Genomic DNA, 17,672 nt, shown 5'->3' on the forward strand with positions numbered 1-17,672 from the left:
TAAAAATCAATTAAAGTTATTAAAAACCATTATAATAGTTTTTACTAACCGTTCTTAAAGAGTTCAAACTCAAATCTAAATATTTCAAATTTGTCAAATCACGGAAAGTGCCCGGTGGTATTGTGGTAATACCATTGCGACTTAAATCCAAAGTTTCCAACGATTTCACCACTTCCATATGAGTATAATCCAAACGCTGTAAATTATAAAATAAATATTAATTTAAAATCTTCTTTAATCTTTAATAAACACCACATACCTGCAACATATTCGAGGATAAATTCAATGACTTCAAATTAATTATGGGTCTTAAAGATACCGTGGGAAATTGTTGTATAAAATTCTCGGATAAATCTAATTTATGTAAAGTGGGTAGATTTTCAAAGACATCACTGTTTAAGTTCGTTATACGATTGCCGGCTAATTTGATTTCGCGTATCTTACGCAAACCCTTAAAGGTTAAACCCTCAATGGTTTTGATTTCATTATAGCGTAAATCGATAATCTCCAATTGGGGCTGGGCAATAAATGATTCATAGCGTAAAGAAGCTAAAGATAAAAAAAACATTTTTTAAATTATAATTAAAAATAACTATTTAATATTTCACTTACTTATGTAGTTATGCCTTAAGGATAAATGTCTCAAAGCGGTGGGACCATTTAAAGAATTCGAGGGTACCGAGGCCAGACTATTGCGATCTATATAAAATTCCTGAAAAAATAAATATTTGTGTTAAATAAAAAGGCTTTAAATAATAATATATTTTTTTAAATTTTTTATATTTTCAGTCTCCTGATAAAGTCAATGGTGATAAGGAGAAAACTCCTTTACGTGCTCAGCGTTTGCCGGCCAAGAGATCTAGCAGTGAGGGTCCTCATTTAAGAAAGAAGAAGTAAATGTTGGATTTTATGGAATTTGTTTTAGTTATATGAAATTTATGAATTAACTATATGTTTGTATGTGATATAAAAAATCAGGTAGTATTATTCGTAGTTAAGTTTTAAATATTTGCGGCACAATTTTAGATTCAATTGCTTAGATGCTATAGTGTGTACTAATTAATACAGCTTTGAGTTAAATAAATTATTTTAGAGGCATAATTTTGTAAACCGAATTATGTAGTTTTATTTAATAGTTATAGCCTAGTCCATAATATGAACTATAAAGACAACTATAGTCTGAACTTTTAATTCGATTAAAGTTTAGACTTTAAATTTGTCTTTAGGACCATAAATTAGTCCATAGATTGCACTATAAACTAGATAACGGATTATAGTCTATAGTCTGAACTATAAACTAGAATATAGTCTAGAATATAAATTAGAATATAGGCTGGACTATAAATAAACAAAAATTAATCCACAAACAGGATTATAAATTAGTCAATAGTACTGTTTGTGGACTAATCAGTCTAGTCAACAGTCTGGACTATAAACCAGTTTATGGTCTGGAGAAAAAGTTAGATTACTATAAACTGAACTGTAGCCTGGACTATAAACAAGTCCACAATAGTAGTCTGAATTATTAGTAAGATTACAATCTATATTATTAATATGTTTATAGAGATTAGTGCTTAGACTGGACTATAAACCCTACTATAGACAGGACTATAGAATGGACTTTAAACTAATTTATAGTCCGGAAACGGTACAGATTTTGTTTGATATTCTGTTAGTCACTAGGAAACTAGTATGGATTTTAAATGAGCCAACAGCCTGGATTATAGTCTAGTCTATATATAGTCTATAAACTAGTCCATAGTCTGGACTATAAACTAGTCTGTAATTTTGGCAATAAGTTAGATTACAGTCTATACTTCAAATTAGTCTATAGTCTGGTGTATATTTTAGTCCTTAGTCTGGACTATAAACCAGACTATACCCTGGACTCTAGAGTGGAGTGTAAACTAGTCCATAGATTGCTCTTTAAACTAATTTATAGTCTAGACTCTTTACAGATTTTGTTTGATATTCTGTTATTGACTAGAAAACTGGACTAGACTAAGCCAATAAAATGGACTATAGTCTGGACTATAAACTAGTCCATATATAATATAAACTAATCCATAGTCTGGACTATAAACTAGTGTATAGTCTGCGCTATAATTTAGATTACGGTCTAGACTATAACATAGACTATAGTCTATATTATAATAAGTTTATAGACTGGACTATAACTTAGTTAATAGTCAGGATTATAGTCTAGTATATATTCTACTTTAGATTTTAAACTAGTCTATAGTCTGTATTATAAATTATAATCTGGACTATAAACTTGTTTAAAGTCTGTATTAGAAATTAACCATAGTATGTTCCTTAAACTGGTCTATAGATTGGACAATAAATTATTCAATAGACTGTAATGTAGTCTAGTCTCTGGTCTGGACTATAAACTAGTCTATAGTCTGTACTATAAGTTTCATAGTCTAGACTATAAATGAGTCTACAGTCTGGACCATTTTATTGACTATAGCCTAATCTCTGGCATAACCTATAGAGTAGTCTATAGATTAGATTAAGTTATTGCCTAGTCAATATTCTGGACTGAAGCCTAGCCGTAATTCTTGTAATCTTTAATCTAAGATATATCATAACTTATAATCCGAATTATAAGCAAAAGGCAACAAATCAAAAGAATCGATTAATTATTTTATAAGTAATAAAGTATCTGTTTGTTTAACTTTCCATAAAACAGATAAATATAATTACTACGATTAAAAAAAACAGTTAAAATTTATAATTTCTAACTAAAAGTCATTCAACATGACTGAGTCCAACATGAATCAATGAACTCTATAATCAATTAAACTAGATTGAAAAGCTACTGCAAACTAAAAATAACAACAACACGCAACACTATCCTAGACATGTACTGAATATTAACAAATAAAAAAATTATTCGATGATTTAATGGTCTACACGCTTTTCAATTTCTTAAGAAAAAAAAAAACACAAATATGTCTGTCTATATTGCAGTACATGTAAACAATTATTAAAGTCTTAAACGCATAAACATAAATATTAGAGAAAGATTGGTAAGTACAATGACGCACGTTAGTTACTAAATTGTAATGTTAAGGAATGACAGTGATGTGTTTAAAACTAATCAAAATGTGACTTTACGCCAAGTTAGTAAATAAAATTACAAAAAAAAAAATTGTAATAAAATTGTCTATAACTATAATTGTAAAAGGCAACGCCACCGTTTAAATATACATATAAATATTGAAAAAAAATCCAGTCACTACTTAGAGGTTGGTATTTAAAATAATATATTAAGTAAAAAAACTAATGTGAAATAATAAACAAATTGAATAAATAATAAATACAAATGGTTAAGAAATTCAAACTGGTTTAAAAGACAAAAAAACTGCATGTAACTAACTGCATTATAAATTGTTTGTTAGATTACACCATTTCTAAAAGAATTGCAAATTTAAAGTTGGCGATACTATAGCATGAACTAAGTATTGTTTATAGTCTGGTCTTTAGTCTGGCCTACATATATTCCGGTCTATGGTCTGGTCTATAGTCAATTTTATTGTCGGGTCTATAGTCTGGTCTATTATTTGGTCTATAGTCTGATCTCTAGCCTGCTTTGTTATCTGGTTTATAGTCTCGTTTATAGTCTGGTTTACCGTCTAGTTATTGTCCGATCTCTGGCCTAATTTAGTCTATAGTCTAGGCTATAGACAGATCCATATTCTGGTTTACTGTCTGGCCTACAGTCTGGAATATAGTATGATCTATAGTTTGGGCTATAGTCCGGACTATAGTATGGTTTATGCTCTATAGTCTGACATATAGTTTGGGCTACAGTCTGGTCTATAGTCTGGACTACAGTCTGATCTATAATCTGGTCTATAGTCTGATTTATCATTTGGTTTATAGTTTAGTCTATAGCCAGGCCTATAGTCTGATCTCTAGTCTACAGTTTGGTCCATAGTCTAGTCTATGGTCAGATCCATAGTCTATGGTCAGATCCATAGTCTAAGCTTATTTTGTGATCACCCATATTTTCCTTTAAAAATCGATTTTTTGATCGAAATCTTAAATCGCTTATAACTTCTTTAAAACACGTTTAAATTAAAAAATAAGCTTATTTTGTGATCACCCATATTTTCCCTCAAAAATCGATTTTTTGGTCGAAATCTTAAATCGCTTATAACTTCGTTAAAACACGTTTAAATTGAAAAATAAGCTTATTTCGTGATCACCCATATTTCCCTTCAAAAATCAATTTTTTGATCGAAATCTTAAATCGCTTATAACTTCGTTAAAACACGTTTAAATTGAAAAATAAGCTTATTTCGTGATCACCCATATTTCCCTTCAAAAATCGATTTTTTGGTCGAGAACATAAAATCAATTATAACTTCGTTAAAACACGTATACATTGCAAAATAAGTTTATTTTGTGATCACCCATATTTCCCTTCAAAAATCGATTTTTTGATCGAAATCTTAAATCACTTATAACTTCGTTAAAACACGTTTAAATTGAAAAATAAGCTTATTTCGTGATCACCCATATTTCCCTTCAAAAATCGATATTTTGGTCGAAAACATATAATCGCTTATAACTTCGTTAAAACACGTTTAAATTGAAAAATAAGCTTATTTTGTGATCACCCATATTTCCTTTCAAAAATCGATTTTTTTTATCAAAATCTTAAATCGCTTATAACTTCGTTAAAACACGTTTAAATTGAAAAATAAGCTTATATTGTGATCACACATATTTTCCTTTAAAAATCGATTTTTTGATCGAAATCTTAAATCGCTTATTACTTCGTTAAAACACATTTAAATTGAAAAATAAGCTTATTTCGTGATCACCCACATTTCTCTTAAAAAATCGAATTTTTGATAGAAATCTTAAATCGCTTATAACTTCGTTAAAACACGTTTAAATTGAAAAATAAGCTTATTTTGTGATCACACATATTTCCTCTCAAAAATCGATTTTTTGATCGAAATCTTAAATCACTTATAACTTCGTTAAAACACGTTTAAATTGAAAAATAAGCTTATTTTGTATATATTTCCCCTCAAATACCGATTTTTTGGTCGAAAACATAAAATCACTTATAACTTCGTTAAAACACGTTTAAATTGAAAAATAAGCTTATTTTGTGATCACCCATATTTTCCTTTAAAAATCGATTTTTGATCGAAATCTTAAATCGCTTATAACTTCGTTAAAACACGTTTAAATTGAAAAATAAGCTTCTTTTTGTGATCACCCATATTTCCCTTTAAAAATCGATTTTTTGATCGAAATCTTAAATCGCTTATAACTTCGTTAAAACACATTTAAATTGAAAAATAAGCTTATTTCGTGATCACCCATATTTCCCTTAAAAAATCGAATTTTTGATAGAAATCTTAAATCGCTTATAACTTCGTTAAAACAAGTTTAAATTGAAAAATAAGCTTATTTTGTGATCACCCATATTTCCCCTCAAAATTCGATATTTTGGTCGAAAACATAAAATCGCTTATAACTTCGTTAAAACACGTTTAAATTGAAAAATAAGCTTATTTCGTGATCACCCATATTTCCCTTAAAAAATCGAATTTTTGATAGAAATCTTAAATCGCTTATAACTTCGTTAAAACAAGTTTAAATTGAAAAATAAGCTTATTTTGTGATCACCCATATTTCCCCTCAAAATTCGATATTTTGGTCGAAAACATAAAATCGCTTATAACTTCGTTAAAACACGTTTAAATTGAAAAATAAGCTTATTTTGTGATCACCCATATTTCCCTTCAAAAATCGATTTTTTGATCGAAATCTTAAATCGCTTATAACTTCGTTAAAACACGTTTAAATTGAAAAATAAGCTTATTTTGTGATCACCCATATTTCCCATCAAAATTCGATTTTTTGATCGAAATCTTAAATCACTTATAACTTCGTTAAAACACGTTTAAATTGAAAAATAAGCTTATTTTGTGATCACCCATATTTCCCTTCAAAAATCGATTTTTTTTATTAAAATCTTAAATCGCTTATAACTTCGTTAAAACACGTTTAAATTGAAAAATAAGCTTATATTGTGATCACCCATATTTCCCCTCAAAAATTGATTTTATGGTCGAAAACATAAAATCACTTATTACTACGTTAAAACACGTTTAAATTGAAAAATAAGCTTATATTGTGATCACCCATATTTTCCTTTAAAAATCGATTTTTTGATCGAAATCTTAAATCGCTTATAACTTCGTTAAAACACGTTTAAATTGAAAAATAAGCTTATTTTGTGATCACCCATATTTCCCTTCAAAAATCGATTTTATGGTCGAAAACATAAAATCACTTATTACTTCGTTAAAACACGTTTAAATTGAAAAATAAGCTTATATTGTGATCACCCATATTTTCCTTCAAAAATTGATTTTTTTTATCGAAATCTTAAATCGCTTATAACTTCGTTAAAACACGTTTAAATTGAAAAATAAGCTTATTTTGTGATCACCCATATTTCCCTTTAAAAATCGACTTTTGGTACTAGAGTTTTGTCTATAATTTAGTTGATTGTCTTTCCCTTGACAAATGGTGTAAACACAATAAATTAACTAATATTGCCAACTATAAAACAAGAAAAAAGACCTTTTAAAAAATGTTAATAAGACATGACAAAAATATTTTATTAATTTATGTCTTTCCCTCTATGGATATGTCTCTTTTTAACACTTGTACTGCAACACGTGAAACATACAACAACAAAAAACAAACAATTAATCATTAAAAACAAATAACAACCAACACACTCGTATGTTAATTAAATTAAATGTTACTGACCTTCAAATCACCACAACCTTTGAGTAGACCCTCCTCAATGGATTTAATTTTATTCGCTGATAAATCCAATAATTTTAAATTTTTCAATGGATGAAATTCGGCCGATGAAAATATCGGATTTAAACTATCGCCCAGTAAATTATTGGCCAAACGTAATTCCGTTAGTGATTCCTTAAGGCCAACAAATGATTTTTCCGGTATGCGTCTAATGAGATTATTCGATAAATCCAATTCTTCCATGGGTAGTTTCAGTGTGCCAAAGTGCTGAAATATTAAGAAAAGCATAAAAGTAGTTAAAGACAAAAAAAAAAAAGAAATTAATTTTTAATTGCGTTTTGCTGATTAACACATTTCTTAATGTGATTTTATATATTTTTTTTCTTGTTATAATTTAAAAATTTTCACTTTTTATGAGTTTTTATGTTCATATTCTTGGCTTTAAATGTTAGTCTAGATTATACTTAATATTTTTGTCTGTTTGTTTGACGTTCTGTCTGTCGGTTTATTTAGTTCAAGTGAAAGTGTTTTGTAGTTGAAGTTTTCTGTTTTTTTGCCGTTTTATCTTCTTTCTTTAAATTCATGATTATTTTGTTGCTTTTATTTGTTTGTTGTGTTTGTATCTTGAAAATACAATAGCTGTAGATTTTAGAGCTGGACTTTTAAAGTACTTGTTGTTTATTTAAGATGATTGAAGAGATATATATATGTAAGTGTACTTAACAAAATATTTAGGGTATTCAAGTATAAACAAATTTTCCCGAAAATGTCAATAGACTATGTATGGTCCGGTCTAAAGTCTGGTTTATAGTATCTATAGTCTGGTCGGTAGTCTGTTTCATAATCTGATCTATAGTCTGATCTATATTATGGTTATCAGTAGTCCGGTCTATAGTCTGGTCCATAGTTTAGTCTATAACCTGGTTCATAACCTTGCCTTAAGTAGGGTCTATAGTGTGGTATATAGTCTGTTTAATAATATGGTCTATAGTCTGATCTATAGTCTCGCCTACGATCTAGTCGATAGTCAGGTTTATAATGTGGTCTATAATCTGATATATATTATGGTCTGTAGTCCGGTCTATAGTCTCGCCCATAGTTTGGTCCATAGTTTAGTCTATTATCTTGTCTATAGTGGGGTCTATAGACTGGCTTATAGTTTGATCTCTAGTCTGATTCATATTCTACACTATAGTTTGGTCTATAGTCTGGTCGATAGTGTGGTCTGTAGTCTGGTCTATAGTCGGGTCAATATTCTGGTATATAGTTTGTTCTATATTCCTGTGTATAGTCTGGCTATAGTTTAGTCCATAATCTGATCTATAGTATGGTCTTCAGTCTTGTCTATAGTATGTTCTATAAGCTGGTTCATAGTCTGGTCTCTAATCTAAAGTATGGTCTATAGTCTGGTCTATAGTATGGCTTTGGGTACGGTCTGGGTATAGTCTGATCTATTGTCTGTTCTATAGTCTGGTTTGTAGTCTGGTCTATAGTTTGGTCTTTGGTAAGTCTATACTAAGTCTGATCTAAAGTATGATCTATAGTCTGGTCTGTATAATGGCTTTTAGTATGGTCTTTAATCTGGCCTATAGTATGTTCTTTAGTTTGGTCTATAGTCTGATCAATAATCTCGTCTATAGTGTGGTCTATGGTCTTCTCTTTATCTAGTCTTTAATCTGATCTACAGTCTAGTCTATAGTCTGACATATATTATTGTCTAAACTATTGTTTGTAGAGTCTGAACTATAATGTGATCTATAGTGTTACCAATAGTCTGGTCTAACTTTAGCCGTTAACTTTCAGTTCCCCTAATACCATTTTATTCATGTATGACTAATGCAAAGTAAAAGTTTTTCACAAAAGACATTTATTTTGTTTTTATTGCATTTTATACTCATGTTAAACATCTATTTATAAATTAATTTCCCACCCATTAAATTGCTCTTAAAGTTCAGTTTAATCTCCAACTCCACAATAAAAGTTTTCAAAACTACATTTTAGAAAAAAAATCTAAAATCTAACTTTTATTTTACTTAATAATGGCGTATCTTTAAATTTATATATTTTTTCAAATGTTTTATTGCTCAATGTTGTTTTTTTTATATACTAGTGATAACCTTGACTTTTTTATTTGTTTTTTTTTGTTCAAATCTTTCAACTTTAATACTATTTTCTCAACTTAATAATTGCAACTGAGAAAAAACACCGTTAAGTTGTGGTAACATTGTTTAACAATGCTGCCACTGTTGCCTGTAAGTTGAGATTTCTATTTGACGTTTCGAACAATTGTTTTTTAAACGTTGGCAGTCGTTGTAATAATAAACAAATTTGTAGTGATTAATTTGGTTTATTGGAGGTAGTTTTTTTTTTTGTAACAGTTATAGGCCATAGAGCAAAGATTGTGACAAATATGTGTTTTTTTTAACAATGACATGTGTATAAAAGATAGTTTATAATTTTGTTATATTTTACAACTATATTTTGCAAACAATTGTTTAGGAATTTTTTATAGTTTCAAAACTTTGTTGTTGAAATTAAAACATTTAATAAAGTTGTTATTTTAGCATGTAAATTTCAAAAAATAATTACATACGTTTATTTTGTAATAACAATTTTTATAAAATATTATTAAAAAATAAACAATTATAAGTCTATTGAAAGGGAATGTAAATTTGTATTCGTTTATTTTTTCGCGAATGTTCCAAGAATTTGTTTATTTAATAAAACTCATTATATACTTTTAGGCATAACTACTTAGTCTGCAATATCTCATTGATTATAGCATGGACTATAATAGTCTTCACTTACTACAAGGCCTAAATAATTTTTCTCTCGTAAATTTAATCAATAAAATTTTTCATCTTAAACAATTTAATAATCTTACCTGTGACGGCAATACTTGTTGGCCGCTATAACGCTGAGAGAATGAAACTATGGGTGCACCATATGGTAACTGTGGAGCTTCACCATGAAATACAACACGATCACAATCCATGGCCACTGCACCAAGTTGTCCCGTTGAGCCGAAAGCAACGACATTGCATCTATTTAAGAAATAAAAACAATAAAAAAATTTACAAATAATTCCATAAAATATTCTTAGTCATTGAGAAGAAATGTTCAATAACAAGAAATACCATGACAAGATTTCAAAAAAAAAAACATAAAAATTGCATTAAAATAACGAAAAAAAACCAACAGGCAAAAGTTGTGAATGAAAATCAATCTGCCATAGGCGGAAATTGTTTATTTAGAATTTTTATTGCTTCCATTAGCATAGTAAGTGATCAAGTTAGCCAGTCAGCTAGCTAACAGAGTAAGTATTTAGCTGACTGAGCAAACTGGGTGAGCAAACGAGTGAGTGAATAAGTGTAAAAAGAAATTTTGTGACACAATCACACATAAAATTGTTAATAAAAACATCTATGATGTATAAATAAAAAAACAACCGTTAAAAAAGCAGTTGATTTTTTTACACACACACACACTTAGGCGAACGAGAATATTTTATGGATTTAAAGAGAGACAGTGGGAAAATGATTGTGAAAAAAGGTAAAAACTAAAAGTTTTTTTTTTTTAGTCTGGTCTGCTGTCTGGTAGATAATCTGGTCTATAGTAGATCTGGTTATAGACTAGACTATATTCTATAGCTTGGTCTATAGACTAACCTATAGTCTGATCTGTATTCTTACCAGTCTAGTCTATAGTCTAGTCTATAGTCTAGTCTATAGTCTAGTCTATAGTCTAGTCTATAGTCTAGTCTATAGTCTAGTCTATAGTCTAGTCTATAGTCTAGTCTATAGTCTAGTCTATAGTCTAGTCTATAGTCTAGTCTATAGTCTAGTCTATAGTCTAGTCTATAGTCTAGTCTATAGTCTAGTCTATAGTCTAGTCTATAGTCTAGTCTATAGTCTAGTCTATAGTCTAGTCTATAGTCTAGTCTATAGTCTAGTCTATAGTCTAGTCTATAGTCTAGTCTATAGTCTAGTCTATAGTCTAGTCTATAGTCTAGTCTATAGTCTAGTCTATAGTCTAGTCTATAGTCTAGTCTATAGTCTAGTCTATAGTCTAGTCTATAGTCTAGTCTATAGTCTAGTCATAGTCTAGTCTATAGTCTAGTCTATAGTCTAGTCTATAGTCTAGTCTATAGTCTAGTCTATAGTCTAGTCTATAGTCTAGTCTATAGTCTAGTCTATAGTCTAGTCTATAGTCTAGTCTAGTCTAGTCATAGTCTCTATAGTCTAGTCTATAGTCTAGTCTATAGTCTAGTCTATAGTCTAGTCTATAGTCTAGTCTATAGTAGTCTATAGTCTAGTCTATAGTCTAGTCTATAGTCTAGTCTATAGTCTAGTCTATAGTCTAGTCTATATCTAGTCTATAGTCTAGTCTATAGTCTAGTCTATAGTCTAGTCTATAGTCTAGTCTATAGTCTAGTCTATAGTCTAGTCTATAGTCTAGTCTACAGTCTAGTCTATAGTCTAGTCTACATTCTAGTCTATAGTCTAGTCTATAGTCTATAGACTAGTCTACAGTCTAGTTTATAGTCTAGTCTACAGTCTAGTCTATAGTCTAGTCTATAGTCTATAGTCTAGTCTATAGTCTAGTCTATAGTCTAGTCTATAGTCTAGTCTATAGTCTAGTCTATAGTCGTCTATAGTCTAGTCTATAGTCTAGTCTAGTCTAGTCTATAGTCTAGTCTATAGTCTAGTCTATAGTCTAGTCTATAGTCTAGTCTATAGTCTAGTCTAGTCTAGTCTAGTCTAGTCTAGTCTAGTCTAGTCTAGTCTAGTTTAGTCTAGTCTAGTCTAGTCTAGTCTAGTCTATTCTAGTCTATTCTAGTCTAGTCTAGTCTAGTCTAGTCTAGTCTAGTCTAGTCTAGTCTAGTCTAGTCTAGTCTAGTCTAGTCTAGTCTAGTCTAGTCTAGTCTAGTCTAGTCTAGTCTAGTCTAGTCTAGTCTAGTCTAGTTTAGTCTAGTCTAGTCTAGTCTATAGTCTAGTCTAGTCTATAGTCTAGTCTATAGTCTAGTCTAGTCTAGTCTATAGTCTAGTCTATAGTCTAGTCTATAGTCCAGTCTATAGTCTAGTCTATAGTCTAGCATATAGTCTAGTCTATAGTCTAGTCTATAGTCTAGTCTTTAGTCTAGTCTATAGTCTAGTCAATATATTATTTTTTTTTTTAATTCTTTTCACTGTGCATCTGCCATTAAATATATATAAATATCTGCGACATACACACCTGCAGGGTAATCGCAAAGCTGGACTTAGTTCTGGACATGGTCGCCAAGCTTTGATTTGTGACAAATAGAGTAACAACAGTAGAAATATGCTCAGGTGTCGTATTCGTTGTATATGCTGCTGGTGGTAAAACATCTGTGGGAGAGACAACAAGTAAATAAGAAAACAAGAAAACGTATTAATAAAATTATAATTTTAAATTTTATTGTAAGCATTCCATAAAGAAATAAAATAATAATAAAAAAATAAATGTTAAGAATTTTATACAAAAATTACATGTTGTAAACATTTTATCAACATTTTCTATCTGTTAATTAATTTACATTTTTAATTAAATTTATAGAGTTTGGTGAACATAAAAGCCTAATTAACGATTTCAATTAATGGCAGCCACAACTTGAAGTTATAAGAAAACATTATTAAACTGTGCAGAAAAAAATCCAATTAAAAGATTTATAAGAAATTTGTTGAAAATATAAATTTATAAATAAATTGCTATTGAATCGTAAAAGTCGCATTAAATTTTCCTCTTGCAAAAATTCATTTGATAAATTATTGTACAACTGACTTAATTGTTGCTGAAACTCATAGCCAATTTCAAAATTATAAATGTTCTTCTAACGGAAACAGTTTCTCGAAATATATTCATATGAAATGCACTTTTGCCAAGTTTAACTTAATATAAAAAGTTATTCAAATGAATAGATGCTGCTTCATTTCAAAATTAAAATTGTGCAGACTCTTGAACATGATGTTTAAAAAACGTTTGTTGCTTAAGTCTTTTGTTTGTACGTTTTTATACTTAGGATTTTGCAAAAAAATTAAAAGCTAAAATGAGTGTTTTGTCTAGAAGATATATCGGCTCATAGTACAGTACATCGGCTCATAGTACAGGGACAGTAGTTCAGTCCAAACTAAAGTTGAGGAATAGTTCAGATTATATTCAAGATAATAGTCTTGAATAGTTTATAGTTGAGATAATAGTTCAGTCAATTATCGAGAAGATAATTTAGGACAAGAAGTCTAGTCGAGAAAATAGTCCAAAATATGGACGATATAAACTTGTTCAAACTGTAGTCGAGACAATAGTCCACACAATAAGATAGTCTGGATTATAGTACAGGATAAAGTCCAGACTACAGACGAGACAATATTCAGAGGTATAGTCTGAAAGCTAGTCCATATTATAGTCGAGGCAAAATTTAAAAAATAGACCAAACTATGGTTGAGACAATAGTCCGAATAACATATAGTTGAGACAATAGTTCAGTACAATTCCAATCTAAAATTGAGAAATAGTTCAGACAATAGTACTGACTGTAGGGGAGACCATAATCCACACTATAGTGGAGATAGTAGTCCATAATCTAGTTGAAACAATATATAGTTCAGACAATCACCTAGAAGATAATCTGGATTATATTAAAAGCTAAAGTTAAGTCGAGATAATAGCCCAAAATATTTACTATACAATAGTTCAAACTATAGTCGATACAATAGTCCACACAATCATATAGTCTGGATTATTATACACAATAAACTCTAGCCTATAGTCGAGACAATAAGGCAGATTATAGGCGAGATAGCAGTCCACACATTATCTAGTCCCGACTATAGTCGAGACAGTAGCCCAGACTTTAGTCGAGACAGTAGTCCGGACTATAGTCTAGACAGTAGTCCAGACTATAGTCGAGACAGTAGTCTAGACTATATTCGAGACAGTTGTTTAAACTATAGTCTAAACTATAGTCGAGACAGTAGTCTAGACTATAGTCGAGCCACTACAGTAAACTATAGTCTAAACTATAGTCGAGACACTAGTCTAAACTATAGTCGAGACAGTAGGTAGTCTACACTATAGTCGAGACAGTAGGTAGTCTAAACTATAGTCGAGACAATTTTCTAAACTATAGTCGAAACACTAGTCTAAACTATAGCCGAGACAGTAGTCTAGAATAAAGTCGAGACAGTAGTCTAAACTATAGTCGAGACAGTAGTCTAGAATATAGTCGAGACAGTAGTCCAGACTATTGTCGACATTGACTGGAACATAGTCCAGACTATAGCCCAGACTATAGTGGAGACAGTAGTTCGGACTATAGTCGAGACAGTAGTCTAGAATATAGTCGAGAAAGTATTACAGACTATATATAGTACAGTGTAGGATCCTGACTATAGTTGAGACTGCAATTCAGACTATTGTCGACAAAAAGTTCAATCTATAGTCGAGACAATGGTTCAGAATATGGCTTGGAAAATAGTCCAGACTATAAGTCAGACTAAAGCCGAGACAGTAGTTCGGACTATAGACGAGACAGTAGTCTGGACTATAGTCGAGACAGTAGTCGAGACTTTTAGAAAAAAATCTAATTTTTAATAAGAGTCTTTTAGTAAAAAGCAAAACAACAAATCAATATAGGCTTAAGATTACCTCATAGCTCTGTTAAAAAATATTACACAAATTCATAATAAAATTTAAAAAAAAGACAAACAAAACAATTCTTAAAAAAAAACTAAATATTTAAAAGCTTTATTTAGTTTGTTTCTCTCCACAAAAAGTTTTTGTAAGAAATTTAAAACTTAATACAAGTTTATCAAGTTCAAGTTCTTTAAAACAAAAAAAAAAAAAAAAAACAAAAACGTTAAAATACTCTATTCATATGCAAAATGCCGCTACAAACATATAAAATGTTGTATATAAATATATATAGAATTACAACAACTAAAAAATTATTATAATTTATCACATGAGTCAACATAAAAAGATACAAAATAGAAATAGTGAAAAAAAACTTCCCCACTAAATACCGACAGTTAGTTTTATTTATAAAAAAAAAGAGACGTTATTGAAGTTAACACACGAAGTGTGTGGATTCTGTTTATTTATTTTCATAAAAAAAATGTTTAATATTATGAATAAATAACCAACAATTTGACTAGATTATTAATATGCAAATAAACTGGTTTTAAATTTTTTTATTAAATTTAAACCAAAATCAATGGAATTTGTATTTAAAAGAAAATAACACACAAATGACAAACTTTGAGTTTTAAACAGTAATTTGGTTAATCAAAATTAAAAAGAAATATTTGAAAAATATTTAAAAATAAATTTTATTTGTTTTAATTTATTAAGACAAAAAACATTATTACAGATTACAGGTTTTTAATTAAAAGATACATAATTAAATCTCGTTTCAATTACATGTAAAGTAAAATCCATTAATTTTGTTCTCTGTAAAGAAATTCTTTTCAATTAATTTTGAAAATTTTTATTAAAACACTTTTCTTAAAACTAACTAGAGAATGAGGCCCCTTAAAAGAGTTTTGCCTATTTTAAATTCCCAAATTAGTTTCCAAATAATTATATAGCTAGTGAATTAATTTAAATTAGTTTTTTCATCATAATTACGTTATTGTTTAGTTCGAAAAATAATAATAATCCACATTCTTCTTCAAATCACTTTTTCAACTCTTATTTTATTTAGTCATGCTCTATTTCCTTCAAAAAAAAACTGTCACTTTTGTACCAGTTATTATGAGTTTTTCTCTTTATTTTCCAAAACAAAGATGTGACATGATTTTGTGTGAAAAATGAACCCTGTAGCGTGGGTCGTGGGAATTTCTTTTAAGTGTAAAGTCTGCAAACAATAAAACATAATTTGTTTAAGAAAAATAAAATTTAATTTCTCAACAACATCTAAAGAAACTTAAGTTACCATGATTAATTGGCGGTGTTGAGGGGAACAAAGACAAAACATTAAAAATTCGAATTAAAAAAAAGGCAAATAAAGGTGGATTTTTGAAAAGAATCACAAGTAATGAAAATTATTAAAAACTAAATGTCTAAAGATGTAATTGTTTTGAACTAACTAACTAACTAACTAACTAACTACTACTAACTAACTAACTAACTAACTAACTAACTAACTAACTAACTAACTACTACTAACTAACTAACTAACTAACTAACTAACTAACTAACTAACTAACTAACTAACTAACTAACTAACTAACTAACTAACTAACTAACTAACTAACTAACTACTAACTACTAACTAACTAACTAACTAACTAACTAACTAACTAACTACTACTAACTAACTAACTAACTAACTAACTAACTAACTACTAACTAACTAACTAACTAACTAACTAACTAACTAACTAACTAACTAACTAACTACTAACTAACTAACTAACTAACTAACTAACTAACTAACTAACTAACTAACTACTAACTAACTAACTAACTAACTAACTAACTAACTAACTAACTAACTAACTAACTAACTAACTAACTAACTAACTAACTAACTACTAACTAACTAACTAACTAACTAACTAACTACTAACTAACTAACTAACTAACTAACTAACTAACTAACTAACTAACTAACTAACTAACTAACTAACTAACTAACTAACTAACTAACTAACTAACTAACTAACTAACTAACTAACTACTAACTAACTAACTAACTAACTACTAACTAACTAACTAACTAACTAACTAACTAACTAACTAACTAACTAACTAACTAACTAACTAACTAACTAACTAACTACTAACTAACTAACTAACTAACTAACTAACTAACTAACTAACTAACTAACTAACTAACTAACTAACTACTAACTAACTAACTAACTAACTAACTAACTAACTAACTAACTAACTAACTAACTAACTAACTAACTAACTAACTAACTAACTAACTAACTAACTAACTAACTAACTAACTAACTAACTAACTAACTAACTAACTAACTAACTAACTAACTAACTAACTAACTAACTAACTAACTAACTAACTAACTAACTAACTAACTAACTAACTAACTAACTACTAACTAACTAACTAACTAACTAACTAACTAACTAACTAACTAACTAACTAACTAACTAACTAACTAACTAACTAACTAACTAACTAACTAACTAACTAACTAACTAACTAACTAACTAACTAACTAACTAACTAACTAACTAACTAACTAACTAACTAACTAACTAACTAACTAACTAACTAACTAACTAACTAACTAACTAACTAACTAACTAACTAACTAACTAACTAACTAACTACTAACTAACTAACTAACTAACTAACTAACTAACTAACTAACTAACTACTAACTAACTAACTAACTACTAACTAACTAACTAACTAACTAACTAACTAACTAACTAACTAACTAACTAACTAACTAACTAACTAACTAACTAACTAACTAACTAACTAACTAACTAACTAACTAACTAACTAACTAACTAACTAACTACTAACTAACTAACTAACTAACTAACTAACTAACTAACTAACTAACTAACTAACTAACTAACTAACTAACTAACTAACTAACTAACTAACTAACTAACTAACTAACTAACTAACTAACTAACTAACTAACTAACTACTAACTAACTAACTAACTAACTAACTAACTAACTAACTAACTAACTAACTAACTAACTACTACTAACTAACTAACTAACTAACTAACTACTAACTAACTAACTAACTAACTAACTAACTAACTAACTAACTAACTAACTAACTAACTACTACTAACTAACTAACTAACTAACTAACTAACTAACTAACTAACTAACTAACTAACTAA

The 17,672-nt window shown here is 28.9% G+C and overlaps 2 protein-coding genes across 2 annotated transcripts in view; one reads left to right on the plus strand and one right to left on the minus strand.

Annotated features, from left to right (window-relative positions):
- Positions 1-1,054, plus strand: part of LOC119608935 (prostatic acid phosphatase) — a 19,406-nt gene extending 18,352 nt beyond the window's left edge. Inside the window, exon 7 of the mRNA XM_037963537.1 lies at positions 790-1,054. Coding sequence (XP_037819465.1) covers positions 790-897 — 108 coding nt within the window. The 3' untranslated portion in view covers positions 898-1,054. The remainder of the gene's footprint in view (positions 1-789) is intronic.
- Positions 1-12,175, minus strand: part of LOC119608934 (protein artichoke) — a 15,439-nt gene extending 3,264 nt beyond the window's left edge. Inside the window, exons 1-6 of the mRNA XM_037963535.1 lie at positions 12,046-12,175; positions 9,695-9,854; positions 6,814-7,077; positions 613-712; positions 260-549; positions 50-196 (exon numbers count right to left, since the gene is read on the minus strand). Coding sequence (XP_037819463.1) covers positions 50-196; positions 260-549; positions 613-712; positions 6,814-7,077; positions 9,695-9,805 — 912 coding nt within the window. The 5' untranslated portion in view covers positions 9,806-9,854; positions 12,046-12,175. The remainder of the gene's footprint in view (positions 1-49; positions 197-259; positions 550-612; positions 713-6,813; positions 7,078-9,694; positions 9,855-12,045) is intronic.
- Positions 12,176-17,672: the final 5,497 nt, after the last annotated feature.

The sequence above is a fragment of the Lucilia sericata genome, unplaced genomic scaffold, assembly GCF_015586225.1.
Source record: "Lucilia sericata isolate MDLA Ls3-8-SP2 unplaced genomic scaffold, ASM1558622v1 Contig000901F_arrow, whole genome shotgun sequence".
In the NCBI taxonomy this organism is placed as follows: domain Eukaryota; kingdom Metazoa; phylum Arthropoda; class Insecta; order Diptera; family Calliphoridae; genus Lucilia; species Lucilia sericata.